At 39.4% G+C, this 21,372-nt stretch overlaps 1 protein-coding gene across 4 annotated transcripts in view; it reads left to right on the top strand.

Annotated features, from left to right (window-relative positions):
• Positions 1-20,556, top strand: part of tnksa (tankyrase, TRF1-interacting ankyrin-related ADP-ribose polymerase a) — a 95,690-nt gene extending 75,134 nt beyond the window's left edge. For 3 of the 4 annotated variants that reach the window (XM_065965356.1, XM_065965354.1, XM_065965357.1), the window contains 12 exons: positions 538-726; positions 2,272-2,352; positions 2,886-3,072; positions 3,594-3,673; positions 3,881-3,895; positions 5,579-5,699; positions 6,741-6,838; positions 12,036-12,110; positions 12,267-12,372; positions 14,936-15,122; positions 16,329-16,485; positions 16,817-20,556. In XM_065965356.1, the coding sequence (XP_065821428.1) occupies positions 538-726; positions 2,272-2,352; positions 2,886-3,072; positions 3,594-3,673; positions 3,881-3,895; positions 5,579-5,699; positions 6,741-6,838; positions 12,036-12,110; positions 12,267-12,372; positions 14,936-15,122; positions 16,329-16,485; positions 16,817-16,903 (1,383 nt within the window). In that variant the 3' untranslated portion in view covers positions 16,904-20,556. The remainder of the gene's footprint in view (positions 1-537; positions 727-2,271; positions 2,353-2,885; positions 3,073-3,593; positions 3,674-3,880; positions 3,896-5,578; positions 5,700-6,740; positions 6,839-12,035; positions 12,111-12,266; positions 12,373-14,935; positions 15,123-16,328; positions 16,486-16,816) is intronic. The other variant, XM_065965355.1, reaches the window with a different exon arrangement.
• The last annotated feature ends 816 nt before the right edge of the window (positions 20,557-21,372 follow it).

The following is a 21,372-nucleotide window of genomic DNA, read 5'->3' as shown; positions in this document are numbered from 1 at the left end:
TGAGTGGTTTTCTCTCAGTCTCGTTTTGACTTCCTGCAGCCTGCTACCTATGGAGCCATGAAACACATGTCTGAATGAAATCTTGATGAGCTCTGCGTTTCAGAAGCACACACATACACACATTTAAGCTTCTCCCAACCGGATGCTCCGAAACAAGCGACACTGTGTTTGATGCAATGACAGGAGCTGGAGACAGATGATGAAGAAAAGAAACAGTGAAAGGAGGCAATAAAGGACTGGTGGGAAAAACAAAACAAATCATGATGTAGTTAATAATTTACACAAAAGTCTTGTTCCAGAAAATTTTCACACATCACATTTTCTGTGATCAAAATTTTTATGATAGCATTCACTCCCTAGACTTGGCACATTTGATCGTTTTAAATGCCTTTGTATTTTTATTTTGCTGTTCTTATCATCTCCTCTTCTCTCTCTCCTCTCCTCTGCACTGTACATCCCTTCTCTTTCATTTTCTGTTTTGTCGTCATCCTCACCGCCTTCCTTTTTCTCACCTCTCATTCTCTCTCTTCCGTCTAGCACGTGGACATAGCCGCCCTGTTGATCAAGTACAACACGTGCGTTAATGCCACAGACAAGTGGGCATTTACACCCCTGCACGAAGCAGCACAGAAGGGGCGGACACAGCTCTGTGCTCTGCTATTGGCCCATGGCGCCGATCCTACAATGAAAAACCAGGAGGGGCAGACGCCGCTTGACTTGGCAACGGTATGCAAGTTTCCAAGTTTGTCCTCATTTCTTCATATCAGGGGCCTAACTCGTGTTTTGAGTCAGCTCATGGCAATATCGTTCGCTCCGATTGAACGGTTACAGTTAAGTATGTAAAAGTGAAGCATCGTGAGGAAAGTTTGCTGATTCTCCAAAGTGGAACAAGGAGTCTCCAAACTCCTTGCACCCTAATGAGGCTTCCTAACAAGCCTCCTAATAGGGATCTCATTTGACTGTAGGTACCAAAGTTTGAGCGTCTCCCCAAGAGAACAAGAAGTCACTGCAGCTGACACCCACAGTCAGCAGTCAAAAGTGCAGCATGGGATGAGATCTCAAATGAGTCTATGATTCTGTCACGAATTAGAGATTAGATCAGATGATGTGCTGAAAGCTCTGTGTGCATGTTGTCTATGATAAATGATAAATGTTGTTAAATACATTATTTGCAATAAATACTGTCGAAGAAGTGAATATAAAAATTGATCATCAAACTGAGCCTCACAAGGGACGGATTGAAACCACTGGAGGGAAGAACCTCAAAAATCACACCGCTTCATCCAAGAGCATTAATCAAAGAAACAGAACAACTTGATTATCGATAGAAACCTCCTGATATATCCAGGAGGAGCTGTATGTGTGAACGCAAACAGCCCCATTTTTTCATTCCGCCTTCATCCTGAGTTTCTCCTGACAGACCCCGAGTATTTTTTCCCGCAGCAAATCCCAGTGAGCTGATGTGAGAGCGCCACGGGATAATTTACGGAGAATTCACCTCGAGCCAATGGGAGCTGGCGTTTATATCCTGTAACTGCTTGGCGCATAGAGTGTATACAAGCGACCGCTACAAACTGTGTGCACGTAATTAAACGGCTGCATTATGTTTTCTGTTCGTCACTATGTTGTTTTCCGCTCTTTTTTCGACATTCTGATTCCGTTGGACTACACGTAGCGTTGATATAAAGGCAAATATTCTCCTAATAACGTCGTGTCGCAGACTCTGTTGCATCGTCCGCTAATTCTGCGTCTTTTTTTTTTACATCACGTCTTACCTCAGGAGATTTATGATAATGTTCTGATGCATAGTGCAAATTAGACAAAGAAATGTCAAATCAAGAAACCATAACGTAAAACAATTCAACTTTTTGAGAGAAGAAGAAAATGTTTTATTCCATGAGAAAAAAAAAAAGATTTGATGCTAGACTCTCACGCAATCTTGAGTTTTGCTTCTCTAGTCTTTGTAGGTCTTTGTGTGGACACTGACGAGCTTTATGCAGCAGATATTGGTGTGAAATAAACATAATTTCAGTTCATAACTAAGACTTTTTGACTCATCTCTACTTGTGTCAGCTGCCATATTACCTCATCATTTTCCCCAAATGCTTAAAAGGTAGCTCATCATTTAAGCCCCTAAGCTAACGTGCAAAAGAATTTTAATAACCCGTTATGACAGAACTCAACAAACCGTGCATGTTTTATGTGGAGAATCATAAAGAGTACGTTAACAATACATATGTGTCATTCTTTCCATTCTTCTGTCTGTTGCAGGCTGATGACATTAGAGCGTTATTGATTGACGCTATGCCTCCAGATGCCCTGCCGAGCTGTTTGAAACCCCAGGCCACTGTGGTGAGTGTCCACACGTGTTTATATCAGTATAGACAAGAGGCCTTTGAGCTGAAACTTCTCCCGTGCTGGTCCAAGGATTGTTTTGATATATACAAGAAACAGAAGGACAACAAAGGGCGGAGTTAAAGTTGATGCACTGAAATCAACCTTGAAAGAGTTTGAGCTGTAAATGTTGGAGGTTGAAATGTTAGAGCTTCAACAACTGATATGACATGAAGAACAATGACTGAAAGCACTTGAAGGTTTGAACACTGAAGCTCTGTAGACTGTTGTCAGCTCATAGCTCACAGCAGCTGAAATATCAGATGACTAGTAAAGACTGAAAGCAGCTTATTAACCAGTGAAGGAGAGGAAAGCCATGTCATATATGTCAAAGGTTGAAAATAACTTTTTAAAAGTCAATGACTGTAAAAATGACAGTACATTCAATTGATGTTACGTGTGTGCTCTGTAAAGTTTCATTTAGTTTAATGAGTCATAATTCTCAATAAAATTAAGCTTGGGATCTTTATTTTTTCCTCTTCCACATTCAGGTCAGCGCAAGTGTGGTGAGCGCAGGTGCGTCAGGGGGCGTGGTCATCTCTCCCTCTCCGTCTCCATCGTGCCTGTCTGCAGCCAGCAGCATAGACAACCTGACCACAACCATCGGTGACATCACTGTGGGCGGGGCCACTGGACCGGCAGATGGAGCATCTGGGTCTGAGAGGAAGGAGGGAGAAAGTACGTGCAAAGCAACATGTTACGTGTTAGATATCCAATGTGGAGTGTGCAAGAAGCTTCAGTTCCTCAAATGTCCACTTGAGGCTGACTACAAAAGCCAAGGAGTTAATCCACATGTAAAATCATTTTCACAGTAGAAATAAAACATTTATTTATTTATAAAATGTGGGGGGCTATATTTTTCTAATAACTAAGAATTATGCATAAATTAGCATAATTAGGGGCAGGCTGATTTATTGACATTTGGACGCATTGTAGCTGTTTGTCATGAGACTTGAGAACCGCCTGTTTCTAGTTTAAACTAAAGTTAGTTTGGGACAGTTTTTTCTAACTGCCTTTGTCGTGTTTCATTGTGCCTCTTCAGAAACCGATGGGTGATGCCACTGAGACTACGTCTATGTTTTGTACAGTATTTGGTTAAGGAAATGAGGGGCTGTTCCATGCATGGAAGGCGTCACAGACGTTATTGCTGTACTCATGAACTCTTCTCTAATCCCGCTGACATCACTGTGTCTCTGCAGCTCTGCTCGACATGACCATCAACCAGTTCCTGAAGAGTTTGGGGCTGGAACACCTCAGAGACATCTTCCAGCGGGAACAGGTACAATCACATTTTGAAGTGTTTGGGAGACCTCAAACGTTTTTCCTGAGTGGTCGAAACAGGGAAGATTAAAAAGATCTTTAGAGATCATAAAGTGATTTTTTTTTTTTTTTTTTTTTTTTCAAGTAACATCTTTTCATTTAAAAACTGAAACGTTGTATTAATCTTTTTTTGACTTGTGTTTTTTCATCATTTCTTGCTTCTAAGGTCTTGTTAAAAAAGGTCAGTCTTAAGCCGCCCTATCCTTGTTGCTTTAGGGATTGCAGTGGTTCTGTTTGGTTTCTTTCACTTGAATGGTTCACTTTAAAATCATCAACAGATGGATTACCATAAAAAAACTCAAACATCCATGGTCCTGTTAGAGACATGGATGTTTTGAATCAACTTTAGTTTTAAACGTTTTTTTTTTAGAACAGCCTATGGCTTGTTATGACACAAGATGTGTCCAGATACTATACAATTCCCATCAGCCCCAGTTGTAGTTCATTACAGCCTAGCATAAACGCTAGCATCATTGTAAACCTTTAGTCTTGCTCTTTCGTAAGCATGAACTTCTAATATGAATAACAATGACAGTTATAGAATGAGCTACCAAGAGTCAGATAGAAAGAAGTGATGATGTAGACAGAAGAGGGAGAGAGTTGGATGGATTGAGAAAAAACGAAAGAGATGGACGGATTGGGGCGGAAAGATGGAGAAAATAGAAAGATGGAGAGAGACATGGAGACCGATGGGTTGTGAGAAAGATGAGGAAACAGACAGCTAGACATTTAGATGGTGAAACTGAAAGTTGACAGCGGGCAAAGGGATAAACAGAAATGGCAGAGTGGGAGAAATAAGGAGGACGTGTGTTTGGCTGTGTTGTTATTCGGGGTCCCTCTGAAGGGAAACGAGCCGTCGTTTGAGAGAGTCAGCCTGGTGTTAATGGAAAAGTTCATTTTCATTTCACAAGCGCACAAACAGAGAATCTGAGTTTGAATAAAGTACATCAGGCAATGTCAAAATCTCAACTTTTTTATTAATTTAGTGGATTAAAAGTGAATTCAAAGTAAAACAAGCATACAACCTATGTTAGCTGTAGTGATTTATAACATCAATACTTCCCTCCTCTGCAGTAATCTTACCTCCAATCCCTCTGTTACATTTTGCTGCTGAGTTGTTTGAATTAAAATACTTCAATTAAAAAGTTTATTCAAACATTTTATGCAAAATATATCAAGATTGGCACATTTTACCATCTGGATTAATCAGGATTTTGCAAGATATTTGTGAAATAGTAGAAGAAATGCTTTGATTTATGTCATAAAACCAGGCGATTATGTTCCCACTTCTGGTGACAGATGAATACTTAGCTTAGGTATTGGTGATAAACACCCGTGGCTGTGATCACAGCTATACAGCGGAGAGTAGGTAAAGGTTATCGTCTGAAAAGCTGACTTATCTCTGCCTCCAGCATGAATCATCTCTGCTCTTCCTGAACAAATGTGCAGACTTCAGCAACAACAATTTGCATATCAATGGCTTGATTAGTGACTTTCATTCATTGACCTTTTCTTTATGCTGCATTCGTCTTTCTTTCACAAATATTATGTCATCAGTATTGTCCCTGCAATATGTCTAATGTCCCTGAACTCTGATGTATGAACTGGTGATCTCTGATAAGTTGAAGTATGACCGACTGTTGTGACTGTAAAACTGAACTGTTTTTAAGTTGAAGTTTGTGCAGAAGACGACTTTTAAATACAGCATTTGATTTTGACAGACACATGCTTGCAAGTTTGGATTCAAAGGCACATTACTGATAATTATTTAATGATACAAATATTCTAACTATTCACATTCTTGAGACAGCAGTCACAACAACGTGTAAGACTGACCCGTAGTTTTTTGTTTGTTCCTGGGCAGATTTCGCTGGATGTGCTGGCAGACATGGGTCATGAAGAGCTCAAAGAGATCGGCATCAACGCTTACGGTCACAGACATAAACTCATCAAGGGCATCGAGAGGTTGCTGGGAGGCCAACAAGGTCAGGAAAAACAAAGACACTCACACACACACACACACACACACACACTACCACTACATTAATGGGGGAAATTACTATTACACTAGTCAACATGTAACACCAATTGTACAAGCTTTCTTCCACTTGTCCTCCAGCTGTGCTTCATAATGTAGATTTCCTCTACTGTCTCTACCCATTGATCCTGAGTAGGGGGGTCCGTCCACTTTACCCCACCTCCTTGTAATAGATACATGCTCTGTGGTTTAATGAATCAGGGCCAGTGTCCACTGACAGAGTTCTTTTGCTCTGGCAATTTCAGAGGGCTTCTCATCGGCACTTATTGTTGCTAGGTTACTAAAGTTGTCTCACAGCGCTTCTGCTTCCCTTGACAGTGATCATTAAGTCTGTTTTAGATGGCTCTATATGCTAAATATTTGCTTTTATGCAAGGACATTTCACAAAGGTCAGCAGCAACTCTAGACCTAGAAGTTTTACCTTTGAAAAAAAGTACAGTAGTCCGGGTGCAGAGGCACTTAGTTTTTCTTCCACATTGTTTTGGACAGATTTGACATTAAAAGTCTTGCAAGTTTTTTAAATTATTTATTTATTTTTTAGATCTGTATATGACTTTTTTTTGGAGGGCAATGGATAGAGTGGAAATCCGATTGGGAAAGACACGATGGAAGAGAGCCGCAAGTCAGACTTGAACCCGAGTTCCTCCTTTGTAGGACTGTAGCTTCAGTACATGGGCACGACCTAACCGCTAGGCCAACCAGTGCCCTAGCCCCTTTATGATTTTTGATTGGCCTGTGAGCGAGAAGTAGCATCGACAGGCACAGAAGTGTTCCAAAGGTGGAATTACTTTCAACAGAATGCAATCAAAGAGCTTTTAGGCATTTTGAGCTCTGGACACTGAGCGCAGAAAAACTCTGAACTCTTATCATGTTTGTATGGAAAATAGGAGCGTGCTTAAAATATGGTGTGTCCATTAAAACTGATCCCAATGGACGGACATCATGTGTGAAATTTACCAAATGAACCTTTAAAATGTTGTGTTTGTAGGTCCAAACCCCTACCTGACGTTCCACTGCTCCAGTCAGGGCACTGTGCTGATTGACCTGGCAACCGATGACAAGGAGTTCCAGTCTGTGGAGGAGGAAGTAAGGAAACACACCTTCACAAACACACCTTCACAAACACACCTTCACAAACACACCTTCACAAACACACCCTCACAAACACACCCTCACAAACACACCTTCACAAACACACCTTCACAAACACACCTTCACAAACACACCCTCACAAACACACCTTCACAAACACACCCTCACAAACACACCTTCACAAACACACAAACACACCTTCACAAACACACAAACACATCTTCACAAACACACACACACCTTCACAAACACACAAACACACCTTCACAAACACACAAACACACCTTCACAAACACACAAACACATCTTCACAAACACACACACATCTTCACAAACACACATTCACAAACACACCTTCACAAACACACAAACACATCTTCACAAACACACAAACACACCTTCACAAACACACCTTCACAAACACACAAACACACCTTCACAAACACACGAACACACCTTCACAAACACACAAACACACCTTCACAAACACACAAACACACCTTCACAAACACACAAACACACCTTCACAAACACACCTTCACAAACACATCTTCACAAACACACAAACACATCTTCACAAACACACAAACACACCTTCACAAACACATCTTCACAAACACACAAACACACCTTCACAAACACACAAACACATCTTCACAAACACACCTTCACAAACACACAAACACACCTTCACAAACACACCTTCACAAACACACAAACACACCTTCACAAACACACAAACACATCTTCACAAACACACCTTCACAAACACACAAACACACCTTCACAAACACACAAACACACCTTCACAAACACACCTTCACAAACACACAAACACATCTTCACAAACACACCTTCACAAACACACCTTCACAAACACACAAACACACCTTCACAAACACACAAACACACCTTCACAAACACACAAACACATCTTCACAAACACACACACATCTTCACAAACACACATTCACAAATACACCTTCACAAACACACAAACACACCTTCACAAATACATCTTCACAAACACACCTTCACAAATACATCTTCACAAACACACAAACACACCTTCACAAACACACCTTCACAAACACATCTTCACAAACACACCTTCACAAACACATCTTCACAAACACACAAACACACCTTCACAAACACACCTTCACAAACACACCTTCACAAACACATCTTCACAAACACACAAACACATCTTCACAAACACACCTTCACAAACACATCTTCACAAACACACAAACACATCTTCACAAACACACAAACACATCTTCACAAACACACCTTCACAAACACATCTTCACAAACACACAAACACATCTTCACAAACACACAAACACACCTTCACAAACACATCTTCACAAACACACCTTCACAAACACACCTTCACAAACACATCTTCACAAACACACAAACACATCTTCACAAACACACCTTCACAAACACACCTTCACAAACACATCTTCACAAACACACAAACACATCTTCACAAACACACAAACACACCTTCACAAACACATCTTCACAAACACACCTTCACAAACACACCTTCACAAACACATCTTCACAAACACACAAACACACCTTCACAAACACATCTTCACAAACACACCTTCACAAACACACAAACACATCTTCACAAACACACAAACACACCTTCACAAACACACAAACACACCTTCACAAACACACAAACACACCTTCACAAACACACCTTCACAAACACACCTTCACAAACACACAAACACACCTTCACAAACACATCTTCACAAACACACAAACACACCTTCACAAACACACAAACACACCTTCACAAACACACAAACACACCCTCACAAACACACAAACACACCTTCACAAACACACCCTCACAAACACACCTTCACAAACACACCCTCACAAACACACAAACACACCTTCACAAACACACCCTCACAAACACACCTTCACAAACACACCTTCACAAACACATCTTCACAAACACACAAACACACCTTCACAAACACACCTTCACAAACACACCTTCACAAACACACCCTCACAAACACACCTTCACAAACACATCTTCACAAACACACCTTCACAAACACACAAACACACCTTCACAAACACACAAACACACCTTCACAAACACACAAACACACCCTCACAAACACACCTTCACAAACACATCTTCACAAACACACAAACACACCTTCACAAACACACAAACACACCCTCACAAACACACCTTCACAAACACACCTTCACAAACACACCTTCACAAACACACAAACACACCTTCACAAACACACCCTCACAAACACACAAACACACCTTCACAAACACACCTTCACAAACACACCTTCACAAACACACAAACACACCTTCACAAACACACCCTCACAAACACACAAACACACCTTCACAAACACACCTTCACAAAGACACATTCACAAACACACCTTCACGCACGCATGCACACACACACACGCACACACACACACACATGCACACACTCACAAACTTTGGTGGATTAGTCTTCTTCCTACATGACTCTAAAGCACTTTGCTAAATAATGTAGTGATTTCTCTTGCTGGGTTTCTAATTAATCCCCCAATAGGCACTTTTCGACCATCTGGCAAAGGACACACACCACACAGTGTCACAACTGTTCACACTCTCAGTGAAATATCCCTGAAACTGCCCCCCTGACTACATTTGTCTTGTAAATGAAAGCAGTAATTCAGAGAGACAGCGGGTATCGGTCTGAATGAGTTTCAAATTAATGAGGATTGTCAGATGTTAACAGAAATTTAACAGGTGATTCAGACCGTAAATTTGACTCAACAACGTGAAAAATGACTGGCACGAGGTCTCTCTAGACTTCTTTTCATACCAGAAAATGTGGGTTAAGTGCCTCTGCCTGTAATACTGTCGTTTTTTAAAGTCATCAGTCATTCCGTTATTAGGATGATAAAATGAGTAAGTGAAAGACATTAATCTCTAAGAGCTGCTGTAGCTCCTGCAGTATTCTACTTCATTTCTTTTGGTGAGCTCAGTTCTGTCGTCTTTCTTTGCTGATGCCACACTTTTGCAGCAGCGCTCATCTACATTTCCCAGAGGCATTGTTCAGGTATACACCATGATTGAATGAGCTGCAGCTACTTCATCACTGACTGTATAGGCCTTGTTTACACCCTGTGCCAACATGTCATTGGATGATCCGATTACAGGAGGTCATCTCTACTTACATCTGTACACATCTGGCACTGAAATTAATCTCAGCAGGCATATCCTTTGACTGCTTGTGATCAGACTTCACCTCCCTCTCGGCTTTGTATGCAAATAAACATGAATGTCATTTCTATAATAATTTTCCATTGTCTACGTATACAGCTTATACTGTTAAGGGTTTAAAGTGATCCCAGCTTACATTGGGTGACGCATCATCTTCTTATCACTTTAATTATATTTATATAGGATATCATCAAGTGATAAAAAAAAAGTGCTGCATATTCACTGCAGAGAGAGAAGAAGAGGTCCTCATGCGTACATAAAAGGGAAAGATTAAACGTATTTGATTCGTCTTGATGTAAAATCTTAATTTAGTCTTTGATCATAGAGCCTGATGTTTTGTACTTAACCAGTAAAGTGTACCAGACAGATAGCTCTGAAATATATATGTTCACCCTCTCTCTATGAAGTGTCTGTTCCCTTACTTTGTCACTTCATAAGCAGACTCCTAATGCATAAACTATGGCTTTTGCAAGCATGGGACGTGGTGAGAAATAATAAACCGAAAACTCAGAAGGAAGCATTATATAAGTTAGACAAGATTGACATGCAAGTAGTCTTTTACATAAATGATGTCCAGTGTTGATTCAGGAAGGGCCTGTGTGTTTTTCAATACGGGACGATCTCATACAAGGGCAAGAGAAAAGGCCAAGGTGGTGCCTAGAAGGATGAGATGTGCGATCAGTTTTTACATACATAATGCAGAAGAGCGAGGATACACATATTTCACAGTGGAGACAAGCGTAGATCAGACGGATCAATGTGTCTGTTTGTCAGGGTTAATAGAGACTCCAGACTTCAGTGAAGTTTATGCACTTATCAGATAAGAGCCAAAACTGAAGGTTACATTTTAAAAGTTCTTTATCTCAACATATCTATCCATATTCATACTCCGCCCCTTTTCTCTCGGTTTTCCACAACCACACCCTCCCCTCCCCCCTTCTCTCTCTTTTTCTCTCTTTCTTTCTCTCTCTCTCTCTCTCTCTCTCTGTACTGTGAGTTTGCATTTTTTTGAAGTTCATGAAGACTTCAGATTTATTGATGATAAAGCGTGTGCGTGGTATCTATTCACAAGTGGTCACTGCAGACACATTAAGATTATTCTAACAACTGGTGTGAAAGGCCTATCCAGTTTTCATCTGATCACTCAGGAATGCCTTAAATATGGAGTGTAAACAGGGCCACTCAGTTGTCAGTTTGAGTAAACCTAACTTAAACTTAAACAAAGAGTCCTGCCATAAATCCTTACTTCTTTAAAGGTGCACTATGGAGTTTTGGTAGTGAAATTTGAAAGTTGGAGAAGTGAAACAATTCTATGCTATATTTTCTGAACTAAATACACAAACTTTATTCAAAGGAAAAAATGAATCCCTGGAACACTCTTTGGAGCTAGAAAGCTACCAGGAGAGTTACGGTTTCACTGTTGCGGGCCCACCACCATAACTTCTCACTTAGCATTTTATCTTCAAACAATGATACAGGGATCAAATTTCCCTCTGAGGACAGTTTGTGTAAAGAGTTATGAACATATACCCCAGAATCTGTACACGTCCCCAAATTTCAAATTTCTCCACCAAAACTACATAGTGCACCTTTAACGCTGAAATTTAATATATTTTTAAGAGCTAAAACACTAGAAATCAACATTTTCAGAATTAATAAAATGAAAGTGAGAAACAATGACAAGTAGTGTTATTTGTTATTGTTCTGAAAATTAAATTACAACTGGGTTGTTAAAATGAATAAAGACTCATCACTGAGTCTCTTCTTGGTAGTGCTGTCCAGAGGGACAGCAGGAAGCATTTCATGATATCACTCACATTATCAACATATTTGAGGCTTAATGTTTTTTGAATGTGTAATTCAGAGTGTCCCCTGTCTCTTTATGTTCCTTCCTTTTCAGCTGCAGAGCACTATCAGAGAACACCGTGATGGAGGCAACGCAGGAGGAGTCTTCAGCCGCTACAATATCATTAAGGTGTGTCTCCATATATCTCAATTTATCAACAGAAATAAGGAATATCATTAATTTACAGTGAGTAGACTTTTGCAAATAAGTGAGTTTTTGTAATACACAGCACATTTGACTGATTCTTTTATTTAATTCTTTCTCCTCCTCCCTGTGACTCCACAGATTCAGAAGGTGGTGAATAAGAAGCTACGAGAGAGATATGCGCACAGACAAAAGGAAATTGCAGATGAGAATCATAACCATCACAACGAGCGAATGCTCTTCCATGGTAAATTGAAATCTAATCGATGTAAATTGGCATTATTTGATTCACTCAACACATATTTACTGTCATGTCTCTGCTGTAACTGGCTTGTGGTGTTTGGAATTGGAGGAAAATGTGAAAAACTGAAACTTAAATGACACAGAAAATGTTTATTGTATGAGATTTTGAATCTGTCAATGTGTTCTCAAATCATTTACATTTTTGCGTCTTAGTCCCTCTCAACATGGATGTTTGAAGAGAACTGAAATGAATTGGGATGCCCTTTCCTCGGAAGCATCAGATAATGACATCTGTTTCTGTAAATATTGAAAGCAGATCATAGCTGAACCATGTCATAGCTTCTATTAACGGCTGTGTTTTTGTTTTTTCTGCACAATCTTGTTCTTAACAAGGTGAAGGTGCACGTCACAGGACTCACTCAAAACATGGGGATACTTTCCCTTTTCATTTTTAATAATAATAATAACTTTATTTATATAGCACCTTTAAAAACACAGGTTTACAAAGTGCTTCGACAAACAGAAAAAGGCAAAAACAAAAACCGAGCAAACTAAACCAAATACAGAAGAACATAAACAGCAGCAAGAATATAACAAATGCAAAATACTCCAAATAATAAAAGTCAATTCAACAGAAAAGAACCCATATAGCAACATACCCAACAGACATATATAACCCAACCATCATAAGAACCATCATAAGAACCCAGGCGACACAAGAACCTAACAACACGAGCTGAGACCAAGAGGACCAAAGATTTAAAAAGATGTAAGAAACTAAAAGAGCTAAAAGCAAATAAAAAGATAACAGCAATAAGAAGGTAAGAGCAGAAAAAGAAATAGAAACAAGTGCATTTTTAGTCACTTTTTCTTATAGATAAACAGATAATATTTTACAGTACAATCAAATGATCAATAACATCACAGGCACATGTTTTTTTTTGGCAGTTTGTGAGTTTAGTTGTCTGTGTATAGTTCCTTTATATATGAATGTTGTTTTTCATCATCCAGCATAGAGAAGACAAAAACAAATGATATGTTCATTCAAATGATAATGATAGTTAGAGGGTGACATGCTGTGTCATTATTCACATTAAGACAACAATCATTCCCTTCTCATTTGAATTAAGCTTTGTGAAAAACTCCCCTGTAGTCACTTCCTGTTAGTTGACTTGGACCTCTGCTGTCAGGTTCAACCGTTTGTTGTGCACTCTGAGATTAACTCCGCTTTGTACTGCACTGCTTTCATACTTGCAGCCTGACTGTGAGCTTGAACAATTCTCATTAATCTTCCATGTCGCCTCTCAACCACACAGTTTAGTCAGGACACAACCCTCAGGACTGCAGCCGTCTGCTGTTTCTTTAAACAGTGCCGACTAGAAAATCCCAGGAAGTCTTTGGCTTTTGTGATGCTTGAAATGATGCGTCTGGCACAGCGATCATTCTGTGTTCAAAGCCTCTTAGATCATGGATTTCCCAGGATAACACTTATTCAAACTGTTTCTACGCTGTCTGCTTTTGGGGCTTTATTTATTTCTGATTCCCTGTCTGAAGAAGAGAGCTGTTATGGCTGTTTATAAAAGGAGAGGTGTACTCATTGCCTTTTTTCTCTGAAACTCTTTAGTTACTTATATTTGGGGCGGGTGAGGCTCAGTTGGTAGAGTCGGTCGTCTCTTGACCGGAAGGTTGGGGGTTCAATCCCCTACTCCTTCAGCCACATGTCCGATGTGTCCTTGGGTAAGACTCTTAACCCCATGTTGCTCCAGTATGAATGGGATTAGTTACTTCTGATGGTCACTTTACACATTAACCTCAGCCATCAGTGTGTGAAGGTGTGACATGCGGTGTTAAAGCGCTGAGTAGTCAGAAGAGTAGAAAAGCCCATTTACCATTAATATTTAGGTGAGGAAGGAAATAATTAGGGCTGTAATCGTGATTAATCACTACATTTCCATAGGTAATGGCATCAAATCACATTTTTAATCAAATGTTTGAAATTCCATTATTTCAAATTTAACTTTTTTGTACTGTCTTAGGCTTAGAGTACTTTATGTACTTTATGTACTTTATTGAAGTAAGGACCTTCTAAAAGATTGAAGACATTAACTAAATCAAGGAAAGAGAAAGTCGTTATGGATTAAAAACTAAATGAAAACAGACAAATAGTGAAATGTTTGATGCCATGAGGTGGATCTTACTTATGTCTCGTAGTCTGAGCTGTTTAGACGTTGTTTAAACGTGAAATGAGACATTCAAGGATGCAGCAGTGTCGTTTTTTTTTTTTCCATCACTGTGACAACAGGGAGACAATGCAAAGAGCTTATCCACGATGCCCCTCAAGGGACAAAATAACAAAAATGTATTCATTTCAGTCCATTTAATGCTGACAGCACAATAACACTTCATGTTTTGAATCTAAAATAAAAGAATGTGTTGGCATCTTCTGCAGGTACTAATAAAAGAGATACTGTGTATGTTGAAAGGGGAAGTGTCCCTCTCCCTGCAGTAGAGATCTGAGCAGCTCTTATGAATGTGTCCCTTACACTTTTTAATATTTTCTCTTGTAGGTTCTCCCTTCATCAATGCCATCATCCACAAGGGCTTCGACGAGCGACATGCTTACATCGGTGGCATGTTTGGCGCTGGCATCTACTTCGCTGAGAACTCCTCCAAAAGCAACCAGTACGTGTACGGGATTGGTGGAGGGACGGGATGTCCCACCCACAAAGACCGCTCCTGCTACGTGTGCCACAGGTGAAATGTCTTATAAATTAAGATGACGTAGTTTTGCTCCAGCATGGGGACATTTGACTTCTCCTGTTTGTTCATTAAGAAATAAGTTCTTTCTACATGGAAGGAAAAAGAAAGTGTCCCAATTCCACAAACTACAACTTTATTTTCTATTTTTATTATAATTATTGATTCAAATGACAGAATAACTTTTCACTCAAGGTGCAACTGTATATCCACTTTTTTAAATGAGAGTCTTATGGACTATTGTATACTATAAAATAAAGATTTGTATTTAGGCAGCTTCATGTCTGGTAAAAAATTTAGCCTACTTTACATACACTGAAGAAAACTCCAAATAATTATTGTAAAAATATTTATAATCTTTTCAACTTATGCCCCTAATGCTTTGAAAACACAAGTGGAAGTTTTATTGTTGGGGCAAAAGAATTCATGTTTTGACAGGCTGAGAATCTGACTCATGAACAGGCAAAATATTGACCCAAATCATTTATTATGGATTTGGACAAATACACAGACATGCCACGGTGTCAAGAGCTTATGGATACAAAACTGGATTATTGACCTTGGTGGAAGTCTGCACCCTCTCAAGGCCCCTGTAGTTTTGTAGTTCAGAATTTGAGGTAGAGAGAACATGGATTAGCATTTTATCAGCGAAGTAGATAGACTGTTGTGTTATTGCAGGAGAACAAGAAAATCCTTTTAGTCACGCAGCAGGAAACTGTAAAGTGGTTACAGCAGCCAGGGTGAAAGCATAACAGAAGAACGAGAAAGTGAACAGACTGAGCATTTAACTTTACATTATTTACATTACATTTACATTGCAAATCTTTTTTTTTTAGATTTATTTTAGTCTTTTTGCTTTGAATTTATTGGACAGCCTGAGAGAGACAGACAATATGGAGAGAGAGAGTGTGGGATGACATGCACCAAATAACAACAGGGCCGGAACTCGAACCGCATCCAGTGCGATGAGGACTGTAGCCTCTGTACAGCTGAGCTCAACCAGCACCCAACACATTGCAAATATTACATTTATTTCAGATGAGTGTGATCTCCAGGGATCTGTGTGTTTTGTAAAACTTGAAAGCAGCAGAGTGAAAGGACTTTTCAGACTCATACAGCAGTCTGTTACTGACAGAGCTGCCCCGTGCTGTCTCTGAGCTGTCTCCTTTATTGGGGTCTGAGTTCTCCTACTTTGCATTTCAGGCAGATGCTGTTTTGCAGAGTGACGCTGGGGAAGTCATTTCTTCAGTTCAGTGCAATGAAAATGGCCCATGCCCCCCCAGGACACCACTCTGTCATAGGACGACCCAGTGTCAACGGACTAGCCTACGCTGAGTACGTCATCTACAGAGGGGAGCAGGTCGGTTTACACACACACACGCACACACACACACACACACGCACACACACACACACACACACACACACACACACACACACACACAGTTTTTCTCATTACTACTACCTTTTGATTTGTGTAAAACACCATCTAAATAGGTGGATTAATACTGATTTTAATTAATTCACATTTTTTTATTCCAGGATTAATTAAAGACAAACCATGAATTAATCATATTCGTTATCCATTTTCTATTTGATTAAGATAAATATACATAAATGTACTAATGAGTTAATCAGTGGTAAAAAAAAAAATCACTTTAGCTTGGGAATAATGTGTTCTTTGTCCCCAGGCGTACCCAGAATACTTGATCACCTACCAGATAGTGAAGCCGGAGAGTCTGGCCACGCCTGCTGCCAGCCCAGAGCAGAAGTCCTAGAAATCACAGCCGGATGTAAAGAAGGCCAGACTGCAAAGAACTAGAGCCTGTCTCTAGGAGGACTAGAACTACACGAGTTGGCATTTCAAAGCTCAGACCCTAAACTTAAGAGTCCGGAGCTGGACCTGAGCTGGGCAGGATCGAAGAGTCGACCCCTCAGACAGACGACCCTCAGAAATGAGACGTGGAATGTGTTCAAACAGAAGAAGCAACGGAGAAGAGGAGACAGTGGCTTTTAGTGTCAGTCTATGACACAGATACAGTGCAGAGCAGACAACAGGTAAAAGTTGTCCGATTGTTTTGAAATAATTGAACCCAGCTGAAAACGATATTTGAATCAACATTTCTTGAGTCAGCACTTTTTCAATGCGCAGGCCTCTGATTGGAGAGATTACAAACAGCAGATAGAACAGGCAAGGCAAAAACAAACATCTCTGATTTTGTACCTTTCCACTGCTACTCTATATTCCTCCACTGTAGTCTATCCCCTGTTTTAATGTGGTGTTTAGATATCGTGTCCTATTTCCGCTTTGTGCATTAACAACCGCAACAAAACAACAACCCAAGGCCACTCTCAGAAAGAAGCAGTCCTGGTGCTGAGAGAACAAAAATCCTGCACATTTTATGTTACAGCTTGTCATGTTTTCGCCACTGAGGCTCAATGTCAACAAGACACTTCTCCCTGTGTTCCCTCACATCTTTTCTGCTGTAAACAAAGACGAAATTCTGAAACGAGCGTGACGGAAGGAAAAGTCAAACCAGATTATAGCGCACAAATACCCAGGAGAAAAAATACAGGGGACCACAATCCAGCAGTTCATTTCCATCCTCCAGCAAGGGAGCCCAGCAGAGCTTCAAATCCACACAGTAGAAGAAAACATGTACATCACAGATTTATTCAGAAGAGGGTTTCCAGTCCACGGTCGGGGCACAGCTAAGTTTGCAACAAGCAAAGCAGCAACTCCATATCGAAGTTTAGATATCGTGTCCTATTTTCAAATTGTGCATCGTCAACCGCGACAAACGAACATCCCAAGGCCACTTTTAGGAGCAACACTCGTCATGCTGAGAGAGCAGAAGTCTGGCACATCTTATGTTACAGCTTGTCATGTTTTCACCAGCAACTGCTAACCTGTATGTGCCTGAATGAATCTGACAACATGACATCAACCTTTACTACTCTTTCAGCCTTTGTTTTATATCTTAAGAGTCATTTTCAAATTGTTCATGCAGAAGATTTGGAAGGCTTTTAATTGGCTCTGAAATGATGTGTGCTGTGCATTTCAGCTCAGTGAGCATGAAAGGAAAAATCTTAATTTAGTATTTATTTGAACCAGGAGGACCACAAGACTTTGACACTGTTCTTTTTACACTCGTAGCACACACTTTACACAAGCTTTTCTGATCAATTTGTTCAGCAGATCCCTCTAAAGCTTCATGTGGCAACTCAAACTACATAACAGAACAATAGGAATGGTATCATGTGATGTCCTTGAGCTACACACACAAAGCTCTGTGTGTAAGTCCTTTATGACAAAAGGACCCAAACAGATGGATACACAAAATGCATTGAAATGAGTTCTCTCTGGATAAGGTGCTCACCTGCCAGTTTTTCCTTTCTGGGTAAGAGAAGTGAGAAGTTACCACAGGAATAACTAAAAGACAAATATTGACTTTGGGCATTATTCTCAGTAGTCGTGTCACAGTCTTTACCTTTACATCTGGAACATCTTTCTATTTTGTTTTTTTAAAGTCATTCAAAGGCTCTTACAGTTCTCCTTTTTCTGTTGTTTACATGTGCCTGATGCACCATTTCCTCTTTATCTAGAACTGTTGCTGCCACCTAGTGGTGAAAGAAAATCATTCCACTGTATTTTGCTGTGGATTACAGCTGTACTGTTACTCATGGAGCAAGTTATGTTGGGATTCATTCTGCAATGTACTATGTATGTGTATTTCTTTGAGGCATTCTCCATTTTGTTTTTTATTCTTTGCAAATTTTTGTTGCCGTTGTTTTGGGTCATGTTTTTTTATATTTCTGGGTTTTCACAACTCCAACATAGCAAATGTTCAAAGTGAATTTTATCAGGCCATGCAGCAGACTGGTCACAGACTTTATGAGGACATTTTTAGAAACCAGAATTCTGCAGACCAATTCTTGACCTTTGACCGTAACAAACTAACATGTCATACAAACCTCAGAACAAGATTACTGTTCTACTCACACTACTTACTGTTAGCTAAAACTGTTTTTAGTTTTTATTCTGACCACGTTTTTCTTTTGTTTATTTATTTACGGTTATTATTTTTATTTAAGCTGTACAACACGGGACTACACGTGGGTCCAGCAGTGCTGGAGGTTAATGGACTCCTTGAACATTTTGGAATGAAACTTTTTGGTCTTCAAATCACTTAGAAACTCTTGTGTGATAACTAAAAATCAGACAACAGCAGAAGAGAGAGAGGGTTGGTCTGTATCCATTACATTTTAATGTGATGGGTTTATCTTTTGTTTTTGTCCCGGCTTTGTTCACACTGGAGTGTTTGTTAGTCAAACTCAGATTTCAGCTGAAGTTCATCCCAACAGCAATGAATGATACGATATTTCAGTAGCAGCACATTTCAGCACATTATAAAATAATGATTTGCAGGGAAATGAGAGGGGTAGACTGACTGATCCTTTATATAAATAAGTACATGAAACAACAGTTGATGACTAAAGCCAAACTTAAACAAAGCGTTATATTACATTTGAATTGGGAATATGTTAAACAGTTGCATCACTGATACACTGTTAACATAATATTGACCCATGTATTACTTGTTTTAAAAAATATATATAATTAAATTGGCTAGATAAATTGTTTGTTTTTTAATCTCTTAAGAATTTTTTTTTAAATCCGACATTTCACCAAACTCCTAATTACAAACCACTCATCACATTTAGAGAGGTGAGGGGTGCCGGAAGCGATGGTTTATGGTAGCTCTACAATAACACTCCCCAAAGGCCCCCAAATAATGTTAAAGAGTTGATCTCTAAGTCGTGTTTTTCACACCTTCAGAGTCAGTTGTGGAACAAAGGTTTCAGATGAGATGGTGGTGTCACTGTTGTCTCTCTGCATACTGAGCAGGTGGAGTTTATGGTGTCGACCTCAAATAAGGTCACAACACTAAGATTTAATACCAGAGAGCTGTGGGTGCTGTTTTAAATAGGACTGTACATAAACTAACTCCAGATGGGCCTTTTAACAGGTTTTTAATGGATCATTTTAAGTTCTTTTCCTTTTTTTTTTGTTTTCCTTTGAAAAACTTTTCAAAGGCTTTTTTTTTTTATGTGATAACTATCTGAACTGTGTTGGAGCTGGTTTGTCTCTATTTATTTGTGACAAGGGGCCAGTCAGCCATCGTGTTGTAAATAGTTTTGAGAGGTGTGTGTGTGTGCACGCGTGCTTGTGTGGTCAATCATTCGATCCATGATTCACCTTCTGATCTGCCTTCTACAAAAGCCACACGTTTGATGATCACATTTCCTCTCAGTAAAGTTTGAACTCCTGTTGTACAGTCGGTTGTACAGAGCTGCCAATCAGCTAATATGTGGAACAAATGCTCTTTCTTGTACAGAAGAAAATACTTAATAAAAGAAATTAACAGAGTCTTTTTGTCTGAGTCATATTCTTTGGTCAGTTGTTTGGTATCATCATTACTTCTCTAACATTGCATGATTTGTAATCATTAAAATAACATTATTTTTCAGGATATGTCCACAACAATACCCAGAATACTTGAAACACTTCCCAATAGAACAAATTACAAATCTAATGCAAAGCAAAGTACAGCCCATAATGGCTAGAAGGGCCCTATACTGCATATAAATGAATGATCTGCCATCTATATGTAAACAGTGTGATATTTTTGATGATACAGTTGTTTTTACTCATGGTAGAACTTCCAAAGAGGTCGTACTTAAACTAAGGAAATCGTGAAAGGTTGCATCCTGCCTTTACCAAAACTATCTAGAATGAAATGTATCAAAAACAGTCTGTAGGTTCTTCACTAAAGGCCACAGTGTCGATGTTAAGCAATAAATTCTTATCTCAGAATTAGAACAAAGATTACAAGTTTTGCCAGAATACAAATACGAAGAAGTTCACATTGGCTTCAAAGACCACATCCAAAAAGTCTGAAGAAAAGTGACGTTTGGCAAATTTTGGATTTATCAGAAACTCCCTATCATCTGATGCAGCTAAAATATACTTCCCCTCAATGAATCTCTCTCATATCACGTATTGTCTGTTATGTTAGTCTAAGACACACTCTACAGCTCTAAAACCACTGGAATCATGATATAAACGAGCACTCAAAACTTTAGACTAACAACGGTTCAGTTTTCATCATTGTTACATTCTAAAGAAATACAGTCTGTTTTGTTGGGAAAACCTTATCAGATAAAAAAACTAGTTTATAGAATT

This window comes from Labrus bergylta, chromosome 17 (genome assembly GCF_963930695.1).
Source record: "Labrus bergylta chromosome 17, fLabBer1.1, whole genome shotgun sequence".
Taxonomy (NCBI): Eukaryota; Metazoa; Chordata; class Actinopteri; order Labriformes; family Labridae; genus Labrus; species Labrus bergylta.
Note: the sequence above shows the minus strand (reverse complement) of the source record. Positions and strands in the feature narration are given on the sequence as shown.